The 17,500-nt window shown below is 37.9% G+C and overlaps 3 protein-coding genes and 1 pseudogene across 3 annotated transcripts in view; 2 read left to right on the forward strand and 2 right to left on the reverse strand.

Moving 5' to 3' along the window:
• The window catches only part of rgrb (retinal G protein coupled receptor b), a 3,727-nt gene extending 2,334 nt beyond the window's left edge, over positions 1 to 1,393 (reverse strand). The window contains exons 1-4 of the mRNA XM_051667928.1: positions 1,268 to 1,393; positions 584 to 740; positions 197 to 318; positions 1 to 3 (exon numbers count right to left, since the gene is read on the reverse strand). The exon at positions 1 to 3 is cut by the window's left edge and continues 157 nt beyond it. Coding sequence (XP_051523888.1) covers positions 1 to 3; positions 197 to 318; positions 584 to 740; positions 1,268 to 1,343 — 358 coding nt within the window. The 5' untranslated portion in view covers positions 1,344 to 1,393. The remainder of the gene's footprint in view (positions 4 to 196; positions 319 to 583; positions 741 to 1,267) is intronic.
• A 466-nt stretch (positions 1,394 to 1,859) lies between these two features.
• lrit1b (leucine-rich repeat, immunoglobulin-like and transmembrane domains 1b) lies at positions 1,860 to 7,048 on the forward strand. The gene is made up of 4 exons (XM_051667893.1): positions 1,860 to 3,909; positions 4,270 to 4,730; positions 4,875 to 5,180; positions 5,404 to 7,048. The coding sequence occupies exons 1-4, from the start codon at positions 3,788 to 3,790 to the stop codon at positions 6,477 to 6,479; spliced, it is 1,965 nt and encodes a 654-aa protein (XP_051523853.1). The 5' UTR covers positions 1,860 to 3,787; the 3' UTR covers positions 6,480 to 7,048.
• A 789-nt stretch (positions 7,049 to 7,837) lies between these two features.
• On the forward strand, positions 7,838 to 10,765 carry LOC127423516 (leucine-rich repeat, immunoglobulin-like domain and transmembrane domain-containing protein 2). The gene is made up of 3 exons (XM_051667899.1): positions 7,838 to 7,954; positions 8,148 to 8,923; positions 9,327 to 10,765. The coding sequence occupies exons 1-3, from the start codon at positions 7,845 to 7,847 to the stop codon at positions 10,103 to 10,105; spliced, it is 1,665 nt and encodes a 554-aa protein (XP_051523859.1). The 5' UTR covers positions 7,838 to 7,844; the 3' UTR covers positions 10,106 to 10,765.
• A 1,827-nt stretch (positions 10,766 to 12,592) lies between these two features.
• The window catches only part of LOC127423234 (cadherin-related family member 1-like), a 28,938-nt pseudogene continuing 24,030 nt past the window's right edge, over positions 12,593 to 17,500 (reverse strand).

The raw sequence follows: 17,500 nt of genomic DNA on the forward strand, positions 1-17,500 counted from the left end.
GCTCTGAAAACAAACTCAACGGACTCATCAAACCATCAACAGTTAGTCAGTAGACATAGTGAGATGAGAATGAAACTGGTGAAAGATTCAAATGAGTTTATCAACAGGACCTTGTGTGTGCTACATGTGCAGTTACTATGAAGGATAATGAAGCATCATCTTTAAGGATTGAATTTGTTCTCTGTTTTAGACTCACTCGTGCAGAACTGGTGGTATCTGTCCCAAGCGACTGCACCAAGAAAACTGATGGCGGCCAGAATTGACACCATTCCCTGAAAACCGTGAATCTGACACCCTTCTGAACCGAATGGCCAGTATCTGTTCATAAACAAACACACAATGTCAGATATTTCCTAACACACTCTTTATTTTAAATATATGTTCTGTATGACATCAATAAATCATTCAGAGCCCAGGCTGAATTTAGATCAGATTTAGATATTCTGTCACATCTATTCTACCTATGGCACAAAAACTGAGCAAACCAAAATTGGCGTAACCTTCTGAACCAAACATTCAACATCTTTGGAAAGATTCAGCTCTTAATTTCCTCTGTAGTCCAGCTGGTTTTACACATTCGTACCTCAGATAACTGGCATATGCCGCCACCAGCCCGTTGATGTTCAGACTGATATCGGCTACAGCGAGATTAAAGATGAAGAAGTTACCGGGTGTTCTCATCTCACGAACTCTGAGGAACGCAGCGGCCGACATGACATTAAGGAAGAAGCCAAGAAGACCTAAAAGAATCAAAGATATTCAGACTGCTCTAGAGAAACTCATCAGAATTCATAATACTGTTAACACATGCATTAAAATAACATTTAACACTGTTTCAACAATTACAAGTCCACACTTACAATAAAGTGCCAAAAAGTACAGCAGTAATGCCATGTTTTGTTTTGTTTTTGGACATGGTACCATGTTATTACCATCTGATACCATCACTGAACCGCACTTTTATGTGTAATTCACTAACTAGCTCTTTATTTGATCAATATTTTTCATTAAAATAAATTATCCATAGATTTAATTAAATCCTAAAGATCTGTGAACCTTCTAAAACCAACAACCAGCTACAATAAATAAATAAATAAATAAATAAAATAAATTCGGTTCCAATAGATTAGTTTTTACTAATCAATCAGACATGTGACCTGAAGCAGGCAGATCTCAGGACTGAACACTCTCATCTCTATGCAGTAAAGCTTGTCATAAGCATTGATTGATTGATTGATTGATTGATTGATTGATCAGCATCACTCACCACCAACCAGCAGTGCAGAGCCAAAGGCAAACATGTCAAAATCTGTGAATCCATCCGGTAACGTGTATGTACCCATTTTCACTGATATTTCTCACTGTCTTCAGACTGCTGTGGTTTAATGCGAACACTTTTGTAGTGTTTGTGTGGTTGTGAAAGCGCGTGTGAGGATTTAAAGCCTCTGAAATCCCTTCAGGAATGTTTTAATGTTTTAATAAGTTTATGAACTCATTCTTCTGCGCTCGTTCACGTCAGTGTTGCGTTCAATCTGTGCAGACAGCAGCGCTTTGAGAAGCTTTAATAACATGACACAAATAACGATGATGTGATGACTGTCAAAGCAAAAGCAAAATAAACAGACTCGACCAGTTTCATCATTATTCTGTAAGCAGGGTTGCTGGTGTTGGACTGAGAAGTTTGAGACATGAAATAACTGATGCAATGCAGCCAAATGTGTGTATTTGATTGGTGAAATACTTCTCTGCACAATTTTAATAATCTAATACTGTGAAATATTTAAGATTAAGAGCAAACACACATTTAATGTTTTAAACTCAGAGGGTTTGCACAAACAGATAGTTTAGTAGTAGTAAATCTTTATTGTTATGGTTTTTGTTGCAGCATCTGATGACACTTATTCACATACACAAACATGCATAAAATATACAGAATAAACAATAAATATGAATATTATGCATACTGTATAACACCTATACCCAACTTTAAAATGCAAAATACACAATATTACAATATTTATAGGCCACTCACTAACTTGTCTTCAGCATTTGTGATAAAAGATCTGAAAACTCGTACAATCCTAAATTATGAGCTCTTTATCACCGTCCTGAAGGAAAAACTTCAACTTTCAAAATAGGGTTAATTAAACAAGCATCAAGTTAAAAAACATGAACATTTTGCTGTCTATCTGCACTACGAATGTAAATTCAAATTCTGGTTTGATGTTCTGTTTTGAAATATACAAAATAATTAGCATGAAATTTAAATCCTCAGTTGCTGTTTTTCAGGAAAAAACAAATGTTATGCAGATATTTCAGCAACTTCAGTTTACCTAACCAAGCCTGTATTCAACAGATCACTTATTAATCACTTATTAATCACTTATTAATCACTTATTAAGTCTTTAACAATCCACAACACTCAGTATTTCTAAAGACCACTCTTTAATGCCTTTTAAAAGTGTGCTGTTATTTGTACAGTGTCTCAGACTTTGCTTTAGTCTCAATATGAAGGTGGCATGCTGGCAAATATTTCATCAGCTGCTGAATTAAAATCAAATCAATGGTTGCACTTAAGAAACTAAACCTTTGTTCTCAGATTTCATGTTAATGCCATGGGGAAATAATATACGACACGTACATTGTTAGAAACTTTTGAATAGAATGTGTTCACTCTAAATCCTCTTTATACAAGAGTAAAACACAGTTAAGATACAGAATTAGAGTTTTCTCCTCAGGATAAATCACTTGTGTTTTAGGATGCCTCCTTTGTATGTCACTTTGGATAGAAGCAGATCGGCGTCACATGCAGTTCAGTTTACCAGATACCTGTCAGAACATCACAATGATAGTGGCTCCATTTGTAAATGTTTTTCTCTACCAACCAACCAACAAACCAACCAACTTTTGCTCCCTGAGACACAAATGAGAAATGCGACAACTGAAACGGTTTGTGATCTTTTCTGGCTCCTTGTGCTCCAAATGGCATCTACATCCTTTAAATCATTTAATACCACCATGTACATTTTCTTTTTAATGTTCTTAATTACATTATAGACAAAAGAAGACGATGATAATAATGTTGGCTAATCATTATTAAGAAATATGAATGAAGCAGATGAAGCCGGTGAAGTAATAAAAGACATTTCATTTGAAAAATAAAACGAGAAGATTCTATAAATTTGAAAACAAATGAGAAAACCATAAATTGCATAATTCATATTATTTTAATGAGTTTTATGCTACAAATGAAACTTGTGCAGCCCATTGAATCAATACTAGTGTTGCTTTAAAAGTCAAAGGTCAACTAAGAGGGATCGTTTGCATGAATAAAATATCCAAAAGTGTTGTTGATTTTCTCCAAAATATGTTTTGAATATAAATCTTTAAAAATCAAAGTGATGCAAAGTCTAATTCCGTTTCTCCCCATCTTGTGGTTTACACGACACATTTGGTGGAAATAAAGCCGTTTGCCAATATAATGACATGAATTGAAAAAGTGTTGTCCAATAACAGATCTGAAATTAGCCCTCCAATCAAAAAAAGAAGTGTCTGTTCTGTGTATATATATAAACGACAAGCACACAGCCTATGGGCTTTCAGAAAGAAATAATCGTGTAAATGAAAATACCTTGAGCCCTCCTCTAATCTGTTCAATCCTTTTTATCTGGGGATTCAGAGCAGAGTGAACACAAAGTGTTTGAGAGAGACACTGATGCTGCCTGTGCTGTGGTAAAAACAGCCTCGATCAACTCCAGCGCTGTAGCTAGAACTGATAGACTAGAAGATGGTTGGCCGTGTGTTTTTGGCTTTGGTGCTGCTGTCCTGTGTCCTTCCGTGTCCCGTCAATGGCTGTCCAGCTCAGTGCAGCTGCTTCTACCACAAACTGAGCGACGGCTCCAAATCCAGGTGACATTTCACATCAGATCTGTTATTTACACATTTAAAATGTTCCATATGGACAGTTGTGTGCAGAATATTGATATATTTTCCTGCATTTTATTTATAGTTGGATTAACTCGTGTGTGCTTTTTAATCTTTTCTGCTTGTTTGTTGCACACATTCAAGTTGCCTCTAAAAGTCATTGTACACACACAGAGATAACAGACAAATACACAGTTAAAGCTGGAAATTAAAGCAAGAAAAAGTAAAATGTTACACTATATTATAGAAATTTGCTCTTCACATGCAACAACGTGTTTATGTTTTAATGACGTGACTGACAATCAATTATCTCAACAAAAGTTAACTGTTGATCTGATTCTACAGGAGCGTTGTGTGTAATGACCCTGAACTCACGGTTATCCCAAACAACTTTCCCTTGGACACTTCCAAACTCCGCATTGAGAAAACCACCATCAGTCGGATCACCACAGAAACCTTTCATTACCTCAGCAGTCTGGAATATCTCTGGATGTCCTTCAACTCGCTCTCTGCCGTAAGCGTGGATGCTTTCCGTGGACTTTATGCCTTGGATGAATTACGGATGGATGGGAATGTTCTCACTTCTTTTCCATGGGAATGTTTGATGGATATGCCGAGTCTTCAGCTTCTGGATTTACACAACAATAAGATCAGCAGCATCCCAGCCGAAGCGACCATTTACATTAAAAACCTGACATATCTGGATCTGTCGAGCAACAGTCTGGCCACCATTCCAGCAGAAGTTCTTTCTTCATGGTTTTCTCTGAAAGCTCCTCAGGAAACAGAGAATTCCAAAATGATATTGGGTGAGAGTTTGTTTTCATATACATTTAATTATAAAGTCTCTTATTAACAAAGTCAAAAAACAAGTTGAAATTTTTGTTCTTTGAATAGATTATAATTGAGTGTGATGACTTCTAACTTTAAAAAACGATGTATTCTTTGTGCAGGTCTCCATGACAACCCCTGGCAGTGTGACTGTCGTCTGTTTGATTTGATGCAGTTCCAAAAGTTTCCTTCATCGTCCGTGGTGTTCATCGATACTCGTCTGCACTGCGCAGAACCAGAGAGCCTGTCGGGAGTTTTGTTTTCCAATACGGAGCTCCGAAAATGTCAGATTCCACGAGTGCACACGGCCGTCGCACGAGTCCGTAGCTCCATCGGCAACAATGTCCTGCTGCGCTGCGGGACCATCGGAGTGCCAATCCCGGAGCTGTCCTGGTCACGAGCCGATGGCAAACCCATGACCGGCACTGGTAAGTATGATAAGATGTTCATATCACCTCATTTCATCTCATCTCACTTTATCTCATTACATTACATTTCATTCAATCTCATCTGTTGCTTGCTTTTAATTACACTAAAATCATCTCAATATGCAAAAATGCTGTAATGACTATAATTTATTTGAAATTTCACCATACCACATCAGAACCGCAATATTGTGTTAATGTGAATGTTTTCTCATTGATCTTGTAGTTCAACAGGAAGTGTCTAAAGAGGGCATCATCTGGTCAATCCTCAGTGTTCCTGCCGTTTCGTACCGAGATTCTGGAAAATACGTTTGCAGAGCCACCAACTTTGTCGGGAGCGCGGATGCCATTATCTCGCTCGTCATCTCTGATACGTGGCAAATTGACGAAGCGGTCGCCAAGAGAAACCGAGGCAAGAAAAATGGTGGAATTGGACGTGCAGCATACCAAGAAAAACTCATCGCCAGGTATGTGCCACCTGCCTCAACATCAGCTGCTGTGCCCATTATTGAGCCCCTAAACGGGCCAAAAGCCACGGCAACCATCCAGATCAAAAGCTACAGCGTCTCTGATGATGTTTCCGATGTGAAACCTACAGCAAAACCCAAAGCTGCTGCAGGAACCGACAACGTGGGGGAGCTGGAGAAAAATGTGTTGAGTAACCTCGAGGCGAATGCCTCGTCTCTTCAGCAAGGACAAGAACGCAGGGTAGTTCGTTCCGTTAAAGTCATTGGCGACACGGATCACACGGTATCACTAAACTGGCGCGCGCCCACTGCGACCAACACCACGTCATTCAGCGTTCTGTATGCTGTGTTCGGTGAGCGAGACATGCGTCGCATTAATGTCGGGCCGGGCAAGAATCGCATCACAATCGAAGGGTTGGTGCCCAAAACCAAGTACATCGCATGCGTGTGTGTGAAAGGACTCATTCCCAAGAAAGAGCAGTGTGTGATTTTCTCTACGGACGAGGCGGCCAGTGCCAGCGGCACACAGAAACTCATTAACGTTGTCGTCATCACAGTCGCGTGTGTCATCGCCGTTCCTCTGACGCTCATCGTGTGCTGCGGCGCACTAAAGAGAAGGTTGCAAAAACTGCTCGGCAGAAAATCGAAAGACATTCAAGATACGTATGTAACATTTGAGACTCTTTCTCCAGGAACTAAAGATAAAGGTTTAGAGGGACAATATCTGAGCAGACTCAACCTGGATGAATCAAACCGCCTGCTGTCCGCTCGCTCTAGTGTCGACTCAGAGGCCACGGCCAGGACTGAAGGACAACCGAACGAGTACTTCTGCTGATTAAACAATGATATTCACCCTCATTCAGACTTATCTTGTGCCTCGTGCACTGTTGGGCTAAAGGACACTTTCAGTATGTGTTTGTAAACATAAATACTGTACACATCGATGTCAATCCTGAAAGTTTAGTATTCAAAAATGGAAGAATTATTACACAAGAATGAAATAATGTCTTTATTTTTATTTATCATGCACTTTTTGAAGTATTGATTTATATACAGTATATATATGAATGTGTGTGTGTGTTTCGCAGTGGAATGTCTGTCTATCACATGTAAAACCCATCTCTCTAAAGATACAATTTGAGGAGTGAAAACGTGTCTCTGTTTGGATCTTCTGACAATGTTAAAGAAACTCAGAAAGAGGTTGGTAAAGTGCACTGTTTATAATTTTTTTTTAAACTTATTTTCCTTTATATCTTTATCTTGTCACTTGGTGTACCAGGGTGACTGTTTGTCACATTAACCCTGAAACTGTACTTGTAATCTTCCATATAAGGTATATATATATATATATATATTTATATGTGTGTGTACGTATTAGCAAATATTTGTGTTTTAAAATATGAAACTGAATAAAAACAATTTTTTTAATATGGTGTTTTCTGAAATATATTTATAAAGTGATGGCTTTGGAAAACATTTTAAGCACATCAGCTGAACTATTCCAAGGTTGTTCAAAGCTATATTTACAAATTTCCGATACAGTTTGAGCTTTAAGGATAATAGGATTTACTCTAATGAACCAGTGTACTGTCAGTCATGCGGATCTGCCTTTTGCTTCCGTAGAAGAAATGATTCTGAAAATGTCGGAGCACGTACACAGTTACTCTGTACTTATGATGTTCTTTCTAAAAGCTGTTCTGAGTAAATGTGATGAACTTATGAATTCCTAACTAGCTGACTTGACAACTGAGCGAAGTGAATGACTGATTAGATCAAGCTGATCACTCATTCAATCAGTTTAGGGTGACTGTGCTAAACGACCCAATCAGGTTAGAGCTGATCATCCAATCAGAAGAATGTCCAGATATACACTGTAGACAGAAATGTTTCTATGTATGTGCATGAAACATGCCCATTTTTCAGAATAGTGTAAAAAAAAATGGTCTTGCTAATCAATCCTTCTATCTATGAATTTAAATGAAATGCATTTTGTTGAGATTTGGTTGCAGTTCTGAATAGCATTTGTTCACTGTCTTAATCCTAAACATATAGCTGTATATAGCTGCAATATACCATAGCTGCATTGTGTGTGAATATCATTTGTTCTCTGACCAACTGCGTCAAGATGGATTAAATGTAATGAGCTTAACTCAACCAGGACCAAAGACAAACGGCTCCTCATGTGTTCTTCAACAACACTATGGCCACTTTATACACAGCGCTGTGTGCGCTCTTCATTTATCAGCAGGTCAGTTCTGTTGTATCTGTTTGTCTGACCGGATGCTCCTGTACAGACGAAACCTTCGGCCGGTGAGTTGATGATTTTTAACAGATCTCTTGTATTCTGATGCTCTAGAAAACATTCTGTAAACACATTACACAGATGTGAGCCATTAACTCAGTCTGAATGTACTGTAGAATACAAACATTCACTTGTCTTGCTTTCTGTGTTGATGTTGTCAATGAACAGACCAAAATGCTTGTATTTCTCATTCACTGACAGGTCTTTGCTGTGTATGGAGCTTCCTTTTGTACGGATCCCACCAAACATTCCTGAGAATTTCATCAAAATCCGCATTGAAAAATCGCATCTAACTGAAATCCCGCAGGGTGTGTTCTCTCAAATCAGTGCCTTAATGTTCCTATGGCTAAACTTTAACGATATAACTCTGATGAATGTTAGAAGTCTAGAGGGACTGCACAACTTGACAGAATTACGCATACAGGGCAACAAACTGCGTTCGATACCGTGGACCGCTTTTCAGGACACTCCAGAACTTAAAATTTTAGACCTGAAGCACAACCGGATAGACGTGCTCCCTGAATACGCACTGCGCCACCTGCTCGCTGTAACCTACTTAGATTTATCCTTCAATCAGCTTATGATCGTATCCAGGGACGTGTTCCTCAACTGGCCACGATTTTATTCACAGACACGAGGCAGGAAAGAGGAACAAACGAATGTCGTTCTGGCGCTGCACGATAATCGTTGGCTGTGTGACTGTCGACTCAAAGGATTCATTGAATTCATCAATGCTGTTGGTCCACCGATTATTCTGATGAACTCGTACATGACGTGTTCAGGTCCTGAGAGCAGAGCTGGAAAGTTCTTTCATGAGGTGGAGTTGAAGACATGTTTAAAGCCAGAAACCTTCAGTCCTCAAACAAACATCACACTTCCTCTGGGGTCAAATGTCACTATGAGGTGTTTGGTGAAATCGAGGCCAGAGGCAGTTGTCCACTGGAGCTACAGTCTAAAAAGCATCAGAGGATTTACAGGTAAATACTTTGTATGTTGTAGAAATCTCATATGACTGACGTTTTTTTAATGTTGTTGGATTTTCTTATGCATGTGTAACGAGGTAAAAGGGAAAGGAGGTGGCGAGAACCTTGAGAATATAGATAATATTTTAATAATAAACTTAACCAAAAAGGCAAACACACACACACACAGGTGTCAGACAGCTGTCCATAACTCTCTCTCTGTCGCACTGCCGTCTCTGGTCGGCCTTATCCCCATCGGGCTTAATCATTATTATTAATGGCCGGGTGTGCGGAATCACGACACGGCCCCGCCCTCTGCCCTGCCACAGCATGTTACTTCACCATCCTGTTTATGTGATCCTAACCCCATAACCTCTCATCCTGTTCATTTTCTTATCTTCCATCTCTGTGTGTGTAGTTTCTCAGATGCAGTTAGATGTGGACACCATCAGTTCCGCTCTGATCATTCCGGTGCTTCATGCAGCTGATCGAGGCATTTACACCTGCACTGCCAACAACTTCATCGGAAACTCCTCCATCAATATCTGGGTTGATGTTCAATCCAACAATTCCTCTTTCCCGCTTTCAACCGCCATCGATGAAAATGTGTATATTGATGTACGCATCGCCGAGCAGACGGTCTACGGCGTCACGGTCGAGTGGTTCACATTGACTGAGAAACCTGCCAAAACCTGGTTCACCGTTTATTTCGGCCGCTATGACACACCAAAGAAAGATGCCATTTACATGAGTCCAGGAAGCAACAGCTACTCCGTCAACGGTCTGCTTCCCCTCACGAAATATGAAGTGTGTGTGACGGTGAGAAACCATGCGCCACGTGACAGCCAGTGTGTCGTGTTTGTGACGGGCAGCGACACAAATGAACGGGAGCGACGAGAGAGACTGATTCACATCATCGTCATCGTTTGTGCGATGGTGCTCGCGGTCCCAGCGGGAATGTTCGTGTGCACGACCAACACCAGATGCCGCTGCTGTGAGAGCTGCGCAGAACTGTACAACAGACAGCGACGACACGAGAAAGACCTGCGGCCTGGCGAGAGACACGGGAGACAGAACACGTTTGACAGTCTGCAGGCCGCCAGTGATGAAAAACTGTGCCGAGACTCTGCTGAAGAGAAAAAGACACGGATCAAAGAAGATAAAGCACAGAAAGGAAACAGCGCACAGTTGTATTAATAACACACATGTACATGTAGTAGAGCAAAGTTTGCCATGTTTTGTTTGTGGGCTGAATAGAAGAAAACATTCACTGAATGCACCTTAATTTTGTCTTCCATTTTCAGTGGGAGAGTTTTATTATCAGTGCTGTATCGTTTAAGTGCTGTATTAAATGAATTCACAGCATGTGCATTGTTTTAAATGTTTTGAACTTAATTTAAATATCATACTTTCTTAAGGAAAAGGGAATTAATTATTGTCTTATGTTAATCACATTTATGCAATCTCTGAAGCTCAGAAATCTAAACCAGATAAATTAGCTTAAAACCGTAACACTTTGCTAGATGCGTGATAATTATTACACAAGAAGATCTGGGCATTTGTTTTGTTTGAAGGGACATGTATATATATTTTTAATAATTCATATTATAATTAAACATCTAACAAAATCTTTTTCTTATTTTCTAGATTTACGTCTGTACTTTTCTGGTTTATCATGAAAACTCAATACTGTGGTTTTGTCGCTTCTGTATGGATAATCACTTGTGATATTCCTCATTTGTAAGTCACTTTGTATAAAATTATCTGTTAAATGAATAAACGTAAAGTGGAACAGTCAAAAAATGAACAGCAGGACAATGATGGATCTCTTTTCACTTGACACTTTTAGAAAAAAGGTTCATTTCTCAATTCATTTGGAGATCATCAACATTATACAATAAACGGACTTTGAAATTTCGGTATTCCCAAAAACAAACAGCACATGGATGTTCATTTTCTCTTTTTCTTAGAAAATGAAGATGCAAATAAATGTCATTTTAAATTATAAATTGGTAAATAAATTGGTAAATATTCTTTGCAAACAATTATATAAAATGTATTTTACAGAAATAATAACATCAGATTCTAACGTGTGTTTACAGTCAGTAAATAGACTTTTCCTGAAACTCCTCAAATCAAAGGTTGTTCAAAGAAATACAATTACAAAACCATAAAATTAGACAGCAGGACATACTGTATATACAACTTTCAATGAAATAATCTATTGTAATAAAACTATGGTCAGAAAGGCTGTTTTGGGTGCTTCTGGATGTTTATTAATGTGTAATAAGCTACTGACAGTTAACTACCAGTTCTGTCATGTGAGATGGTGTGTCCTACATTAATACATGTTATTAAGCTTTATATGAATATTAAATCTGAATATTAAGAGTTTAGTGACTGATGAGATGTTGATTTCATGCAGTATGATGTAAATTATGAGATGTCTCGTGTATAGAACTGAAGTGAAGCTGGTTTAGGAAGAAACGATGTAAATAATTCTTGCTGAACAAACAAACAGTGTTTAATCAACTGTTTCCTCTCAGAAGGATATAAAGTTTTAAAGACCTTTACAAACATGTGAATACAGCAGTATTTGCAAGTTGCTTTGTATTTTAAAGGAATATTCCGGGTTCAATACAAGATCAGATCAATCAACAGCTTTTGTGTCATAATGTTGATTGTCACAAAAAAAAAAAAAAAAAATATTTCGACTCTTTCCTCCTTTTCTTTAAAAAAAGCATAAATTTGTGTTCCAGTGAGACACTTACAATGGAAGTCAATGGGGGCAATTCTTCGGTTAAATCTTGTGTATTATTTGAGCTGTAAAGTTGTTTAAATCATAATTTTTACAGTCGTTTTAGGGTTTGTTGACATCACGTTGTCATGTCAGTGAAGTTGTAAAATTATCTATAACTTTCCACAGATGTGGTTAGTAAGTGATGTTGATCACAGTAAAATCATGTTAACACACATATTGTTTATGTCTCGTGTCTATACTTTTGATAACAGTGAGTATTTTAATGTTTACAGATTATTGACCCCATTGACTTTCATTGTAAGTGTCTCACTGGAACACACATTTGTGCTTTTATTAAAGAAAAGGAGGAACGAGTCGAAATTAACTTTTGTGGTAATCAGCATTGTGACACAAATGTTGTCGACTGAGCTGAACTTGTATTGAACACAGAATATTGCTTTTAAGTCAGATCTATACCGACTGAACGCCACGCTGAGAAACAGAAGCATTTTAGCTGAACCAGACAGCAATTTAAAAAAACACTTTGACACTAAAGAAAACGTTCAGCCGAAAGTTTGTAATATCAAGTGTTCAATCCATCAGAAAACACACATGTGCTTCACATGTGACATGTCAGTATCTCATAATCATTTTCTGTTCTGTTCTAATTTTTTTTAAGCATTTGGCAGACGCTTTTATCCAAAGCAACTTACAGTGCCCTTATTACAGGGACAATCCCCCTGCAGCAACCTGGAGTTAAGTGTCTTACTCAAGGACACAATGGGGGTGACTGTGGGGATCGAACCAACAACCTTCTGATTACCAGTTCAGTGCTTTTGCCCACTACACCACCACCACTCTCATCTTTAGCTCAGACACAATAGCAGAACTGATGCTGCTGTTCTTTGTTTCTGCAAGATTTCTCCACATCATCTGCGCTTTTTTTAGTTCCAGCTAGAGCTGCGACTGTAGTTTCTGTCCATCAGGGCACCGGACACTGTGGGCAGCGGTCACTGGCACTCACTTGGTGGTGGAGGGGGGCAGACGGGTGTGTGAGATTTGGTTCTGGAGCTGCAGTTGTTGCTGCTCGTCACATCATCGGTGAGGATTTTTTTCGTGGCTGCCGTCACTGTGTGCGAACGATGGCATGAAACTCCATGGCCGTCGCTCTTGGGGTCTTCTGCGTATGATGTGGAGCGCTGGCGTGATTTTGCTGGACTTTGTGTTGTGAAGGTACATGACAGTGGAGATCATGACTGTTACCAAAACCACAATGCTAATGACACTAGCCGCAATGCCGAGAACTTTTATCGTATTCTCTCGACTCTCGAATGCAGCCATGTGGCCCTTGAGTCGATTCTGGAATAAAATGAAAAAAACATTCACATCAAAAAAAGGATTGTAAATTACGTACACATAATAAACAATAACATTTGTTCATATATATTTATGTTTATCACATACTTCATGAAGCACTAATGCCCATTACATGCTAGCAGAAAAGGAGAACTGTGTAAAAAGTGGCGATTCCATGGTGCAGTGATGCTATTAGATAGTAATACCACAGTACACTAAGATATGTATATAAATATAAATAAACATATATATAATCTTCATTTTAATGTACCATGCTTTTTACATTGCAATTCAAGATACTTCAAGGAATTGTACCATGTTTTTCTGGACTATGGTGGTATAACACCAGTGAGATTCTTTAAATCAAGTTCACAAACTCAAACAACAAAACAATCAATAAATGCTGCTTTAATATGAAGACTGTATACAGTTATAATTCTGCCAGTCTGACCGCCTCTGTGATGTCAATCTTCATGACAGCGGTTGTGCTGAAAGATGGCGAGCCACGAGCTTGAACCACCACAGACCACTTGCACTCTTTCTGTTTGCTAATGTTCTGCACGATCTCCATGGACTTGATGTACGGTTTGAGCTTAATCTCGCCTGTGGATGTGTTAATGTCGAAGATGTTCATGATAGAATATTCAATGAGATTATTGGGTTATTCTGCATCTTCATCCACAGCCTGAACACAAAATCAGCTTCAAATAATCATTTTGTTCATTCACAAAATTACAGGGACAATAATATTGTTCAGTTGAATTGATTATAACTGTAGAACTTTAATCTGGTTGGGTGCTTTATGTTTTTGGTCTGATCTACAGTGCAGTTTATGGATGACCTTCAACCAAATAATAGCAAAAGTTGACCAACTTTCAGACAAATAAAGATGGAGTATATTAGACATAATACTTATAAATATAGCAAAATATAAGTTATTTGTTTAAAAAAAAAATCACAAATCTTGATTTTCACTGGTGCCCCTGTAATCATGGTCTTTTTCAGGAAGTTCTCATTGAACTCTGGTGGATAATCATTTAGATACAAGACAGTGACAAAAACCTCCGCAAGACTGTATTTGCCCTCAGTATCTTCAGCTTTCACATAGAAATTATGAGTGGACGTTGTATTCTGGCTTTGCTACACACAATGCATCATTTTATTTAATTTAAACGGACTGATCTCTGTTCAGGAGACTCTGTGCTGTCAGTAAAGGGTTCAACTTTTGATGTAAGGAGTCATGTGACCAAACAACATGGTGCTGATCTCAGCGGAGTTTGTCTTTGGGAGAAACAGCAACAAAACTACATCTGGTAAGAAACTGAATTAAGTTTTTACACTGAAGAGTCTCTAGTTTCATTCGATATGCCATTTTTTTTTTTTTATTTGAGCAATTTATCGTGAATCAGCACGCTGTTAAACACAATGACCACATTAGTGGACTGTATGTTCAGTTTCAGTTAAAATATCCTATATTTACTGTACATTACACTGAGAATTAATGGATGCATACAAAAACTGATAAATGTTGCTTTCAGAGGCTTTATATGGAGTTAGGATGAAAATAAGGTGCATTTCAAACTGTTCTGAGACCAGTGCAGACAGACAGCACACTGGAGGTTAAGTCATTCACTAAATAGGGAGCAAGGGAGCATCCTATAGCTCTCTATGCAGTTAAGTGCATTCACTCCTAAAATCTGATCAAAAGTTCAGTTTCAGGCTGCAGATGATGTTTGGATCACTCAACATGTTTGACAGACATGTGACAATGATAATCAGTACATAGATTCACAATTTATAATGTATCATTTTATTTTAACATGGTTGACAGTGATTGGATGATGCTGGACATTACTTTGAATCAGAATTAATTATGATAATTTCTGATGTAATGTCTGTAATGTCATGAATAATCAACACTCCTGGAAACATGATAAATCACACTTTCTATAGCTTAGTGTTATTTATAATTTCACAACATAGTCCCGCTGTCCACATATGAGGACATACATTTTTAGGAAAAGTATTTGCTCTAGAAAAAAATAAAAAATAAACTTTTCACTTGCTTATTAGTTACAAATCAAAAAGGAAAATGCATACAGCAGTCATGCTCAGGTCTCTGGAGGTTAAAATGGGTTAAAATAAACAATTGCCCTTATAAAAACCGCATGTGTTTGATATTAAAGTCACTGTAAATCTGGACAGAAACCTGCGATCTTTCACAAGATTATAACTTGCCTGCAGCGTTGGGGAAGAATCAAGGCATCAATTTTCATGTTTTGCATGAACCGTATGTTGGCTACCTTCAGCTGTCAAACTGCAGTCTAATTGGGCCCTGACTCACTAGCGGGTGTGGAGATGCTATTTTGCCTTTCAAATCCAATTACAAGTTTATCCAGCATCTTCACTGGCATCTCTCCTTTAGTCCCTTACAGCCCTTAACCCTCTGGGGTCAACGGACGCGCCGGCGCGTCCTGCTGGATTGTTTCCACATAAAAGCGGAAACAACTTAAAATACTCCGTCATTTTTGGGCATACAGAGAAGTGTAAGACATCATTAGAAACTATAAAGGCTCTACTTTTATTTGTGTACACTCACAATAACAACAAAACCTTGTGCTTTTGTAAAATAAAGAAAATAAACAGGGTGCGCTTTCAGCCGTCTCCGCGAGCATCTTTCTGAAACATGTCACAAAAATGAACTGAAACTCTGCGAATACTTATCACATAAACATGAAACATATGTCTAAAGAAAGCTTAAAATGTCTAATTTAAAACAAATATTCTCCTGCAATGTCATCTGTATGAAACAAAGCTGATGTACCATCATCAACGAAGCTTGTGCTTGTAAATATCTGTTCAGGTGTAAATGTGTAAAATGTGCTGTAAATATGCCCATATTAGAAAATCAGCACATTAGAATGATTTCTGAAGATCATGTGACACTGAAGACTGCAGTAATGATGCTGAAAATTCAGCTTTGATCACAGGAATAAATTGCATTTGACAATATATTCAAATAGAAAACAGTTATTTTAAATTGTAAAAATATTTCACAATATCACTGTTTTTGCTGTATTTTGGATCAAATAAATGCAGCCTTGGTGAGCAGAAGAGACTTCTTTTAAAAACATAAAATCATACAGATCTATAAACTTTTAAATGGTAGTGTAGGTCTAAAGTTTTTAAGTAAAGTCTTTATGTGAAGAAAATGTATAGTCAGATTACTTCTTTTAACTTAAACTTGATTTTGTAAATAAGCTACAAACAATACATTCAATCATTAAGTCTCCTCACATTCATTCTCTCTCAGGGGAGGGGTCTTTGTCTCCTCAGGTGTGAATCACATTAATATTCATGATCATCCACGCCTCCTCACATATGGCCTTTCTAACACTAAAAGTGTCTTACAGAACGTTAAATGACTATATAGTTTTGTATGAATGAGTGATTAGGATGGTTTTCACATCATTTTGTAGCAAAAACGTCTAGGCTACAAGATCCAGTTCTCAAAAGTCTGGTGAACAAATGTTTAGTATGTGTTATATGGCCTTATTTCAGTGACTTACAATTTAGTTTTTTTTTTCAAAAACCATGCATAAATGTTATTTTCTCAAAAATACAAACATGCACATACATGTTGTTCACATATTATTGTAGCCCAGTTTGTGCTGAATACAGTGTTTTCAGACTTTAGCCATTAATATGTTTTTAAGCAACTGAAAAAAGCACAAATGTCAAGACATGTCAAAACTTCTCCAATGCCCAAAACACCCTCAGAACATCTCCCATCATCCTCTCTGCTTTCATCAGACAGCCTATAAACACTTGCCATCTACCATAATGGAAGATCTGATTAATATGTCACAAACAAAATTGTACCAAATTTCATGTGTGGTTGAGTTATATTTACCATTTTTGTTTTCTATTTTGTAGATTATCCTTCATAATTAATTAAAGTTTAATCCGAACAGACTGAAACACTGTTACGTAAAGGCAGAGCATTTTTGCTTTTCCTCTCCGAATAAACAAATCAATAAATTGATATTATATAAGAACCAGTGACAGACTGTACATATCAACATTGGCTGGGCAATTATTTTGTCTGAACTCACAGACAGGAGCTGGAGATGGAATATTTCACCTCTCCCCAAAGTCTGGAGTCAGGATCTTTGGCCTGGAAACAACAAACACACATCAGTGTAATACAATCAAAGCAGAATCTGCAAAGACACACATGCTATAAGATTACGAATGCAAACATCTCAATTCAGCATTAATGTGTCCTGTTTTCTGTTCATTTCTGTCATGCTAAACATCATTTAACAGTGCTTTATTGAAGGCTCCTGGAGAATTTTCAGGAATCCTGGTGATGTCAAATTCAGAAGAAAATTTTGGAATATTGTCATTAGTGTCCAAAAAAGATTGATTACAATATTTGCACTGGCACTGAATCTCTCTGGAGTGTCAATCTCAACTGTTAACAAAGGAAAAAT

This window comes from Myxocyprinus asiaticus, chromosome 32 (genome assembly GCF_019703515.2).
Source record: "Myxocyprinus asiaticus isolate MX2 ecotype Aquarium Trade chromosome 32, UBuf_Myxa_2, whole genome shotgun sequence".
NCBI classification, from domain to species: domain Eukaryota; kingdom Metazoa; phylum Chordata; class Actinopteri; order Cypriniformes; family Catostomidae; genus Myxocyprinus; species Myxocyprinus asiaticus.

What these genes read in the sequence shown, in the direction of transcription:
- lrit1b (XM_051667893.1), top strand. Translation starts at nt 3,788, where the DNA reads ATGGTTGGCCGTGTGTTTTTGGCTTTGGTGCTGCTGTCCTGTGTCCTT. An exon ending in AGCGACGGCTCCAAATCCAG is followed by an intron (nt 3,910 to 4,269) that starts GTGACATTTCAC and finishes CTGATTCTACAG; the next exon opens with GAGCGTTGTGTGTAATGACC. An exon ending in GAATTCCAAAATGATATTGG is followed by an intron (nt 4,731 to 4,874) that starts GTGAGAGTTTGT and finishes TTCTTTGTGCAG; the next exon opens with GTCTCCATGACAACCCCTGG.
- LOC127423516 (XM_051667899.1), top strand. Translation starts at nt 7,845, where the DNA reads ATGGCCACTTTATACACAGCGCTGTGTGCGCTCTTCATTTATCAGCAG. An exon ending in ACAGACGAAACCTTCGGCCG is followed by an intron (nt 7,955 to 8,147) that starts GTGAGTTGATGA and finishes ATTCACTGACAG; the next exon opens with GTCTTTGCTGTGTATGGAGC. An exon ending in AAGCATCAGAGGATTTACAG is followed by an intron (nt 8,924 to 9,326) that starts GTAAATACTTTG and finishes CTGTGTGTGTAG; the next exon opens with TTTCTCAGATGCAGTTAGAT.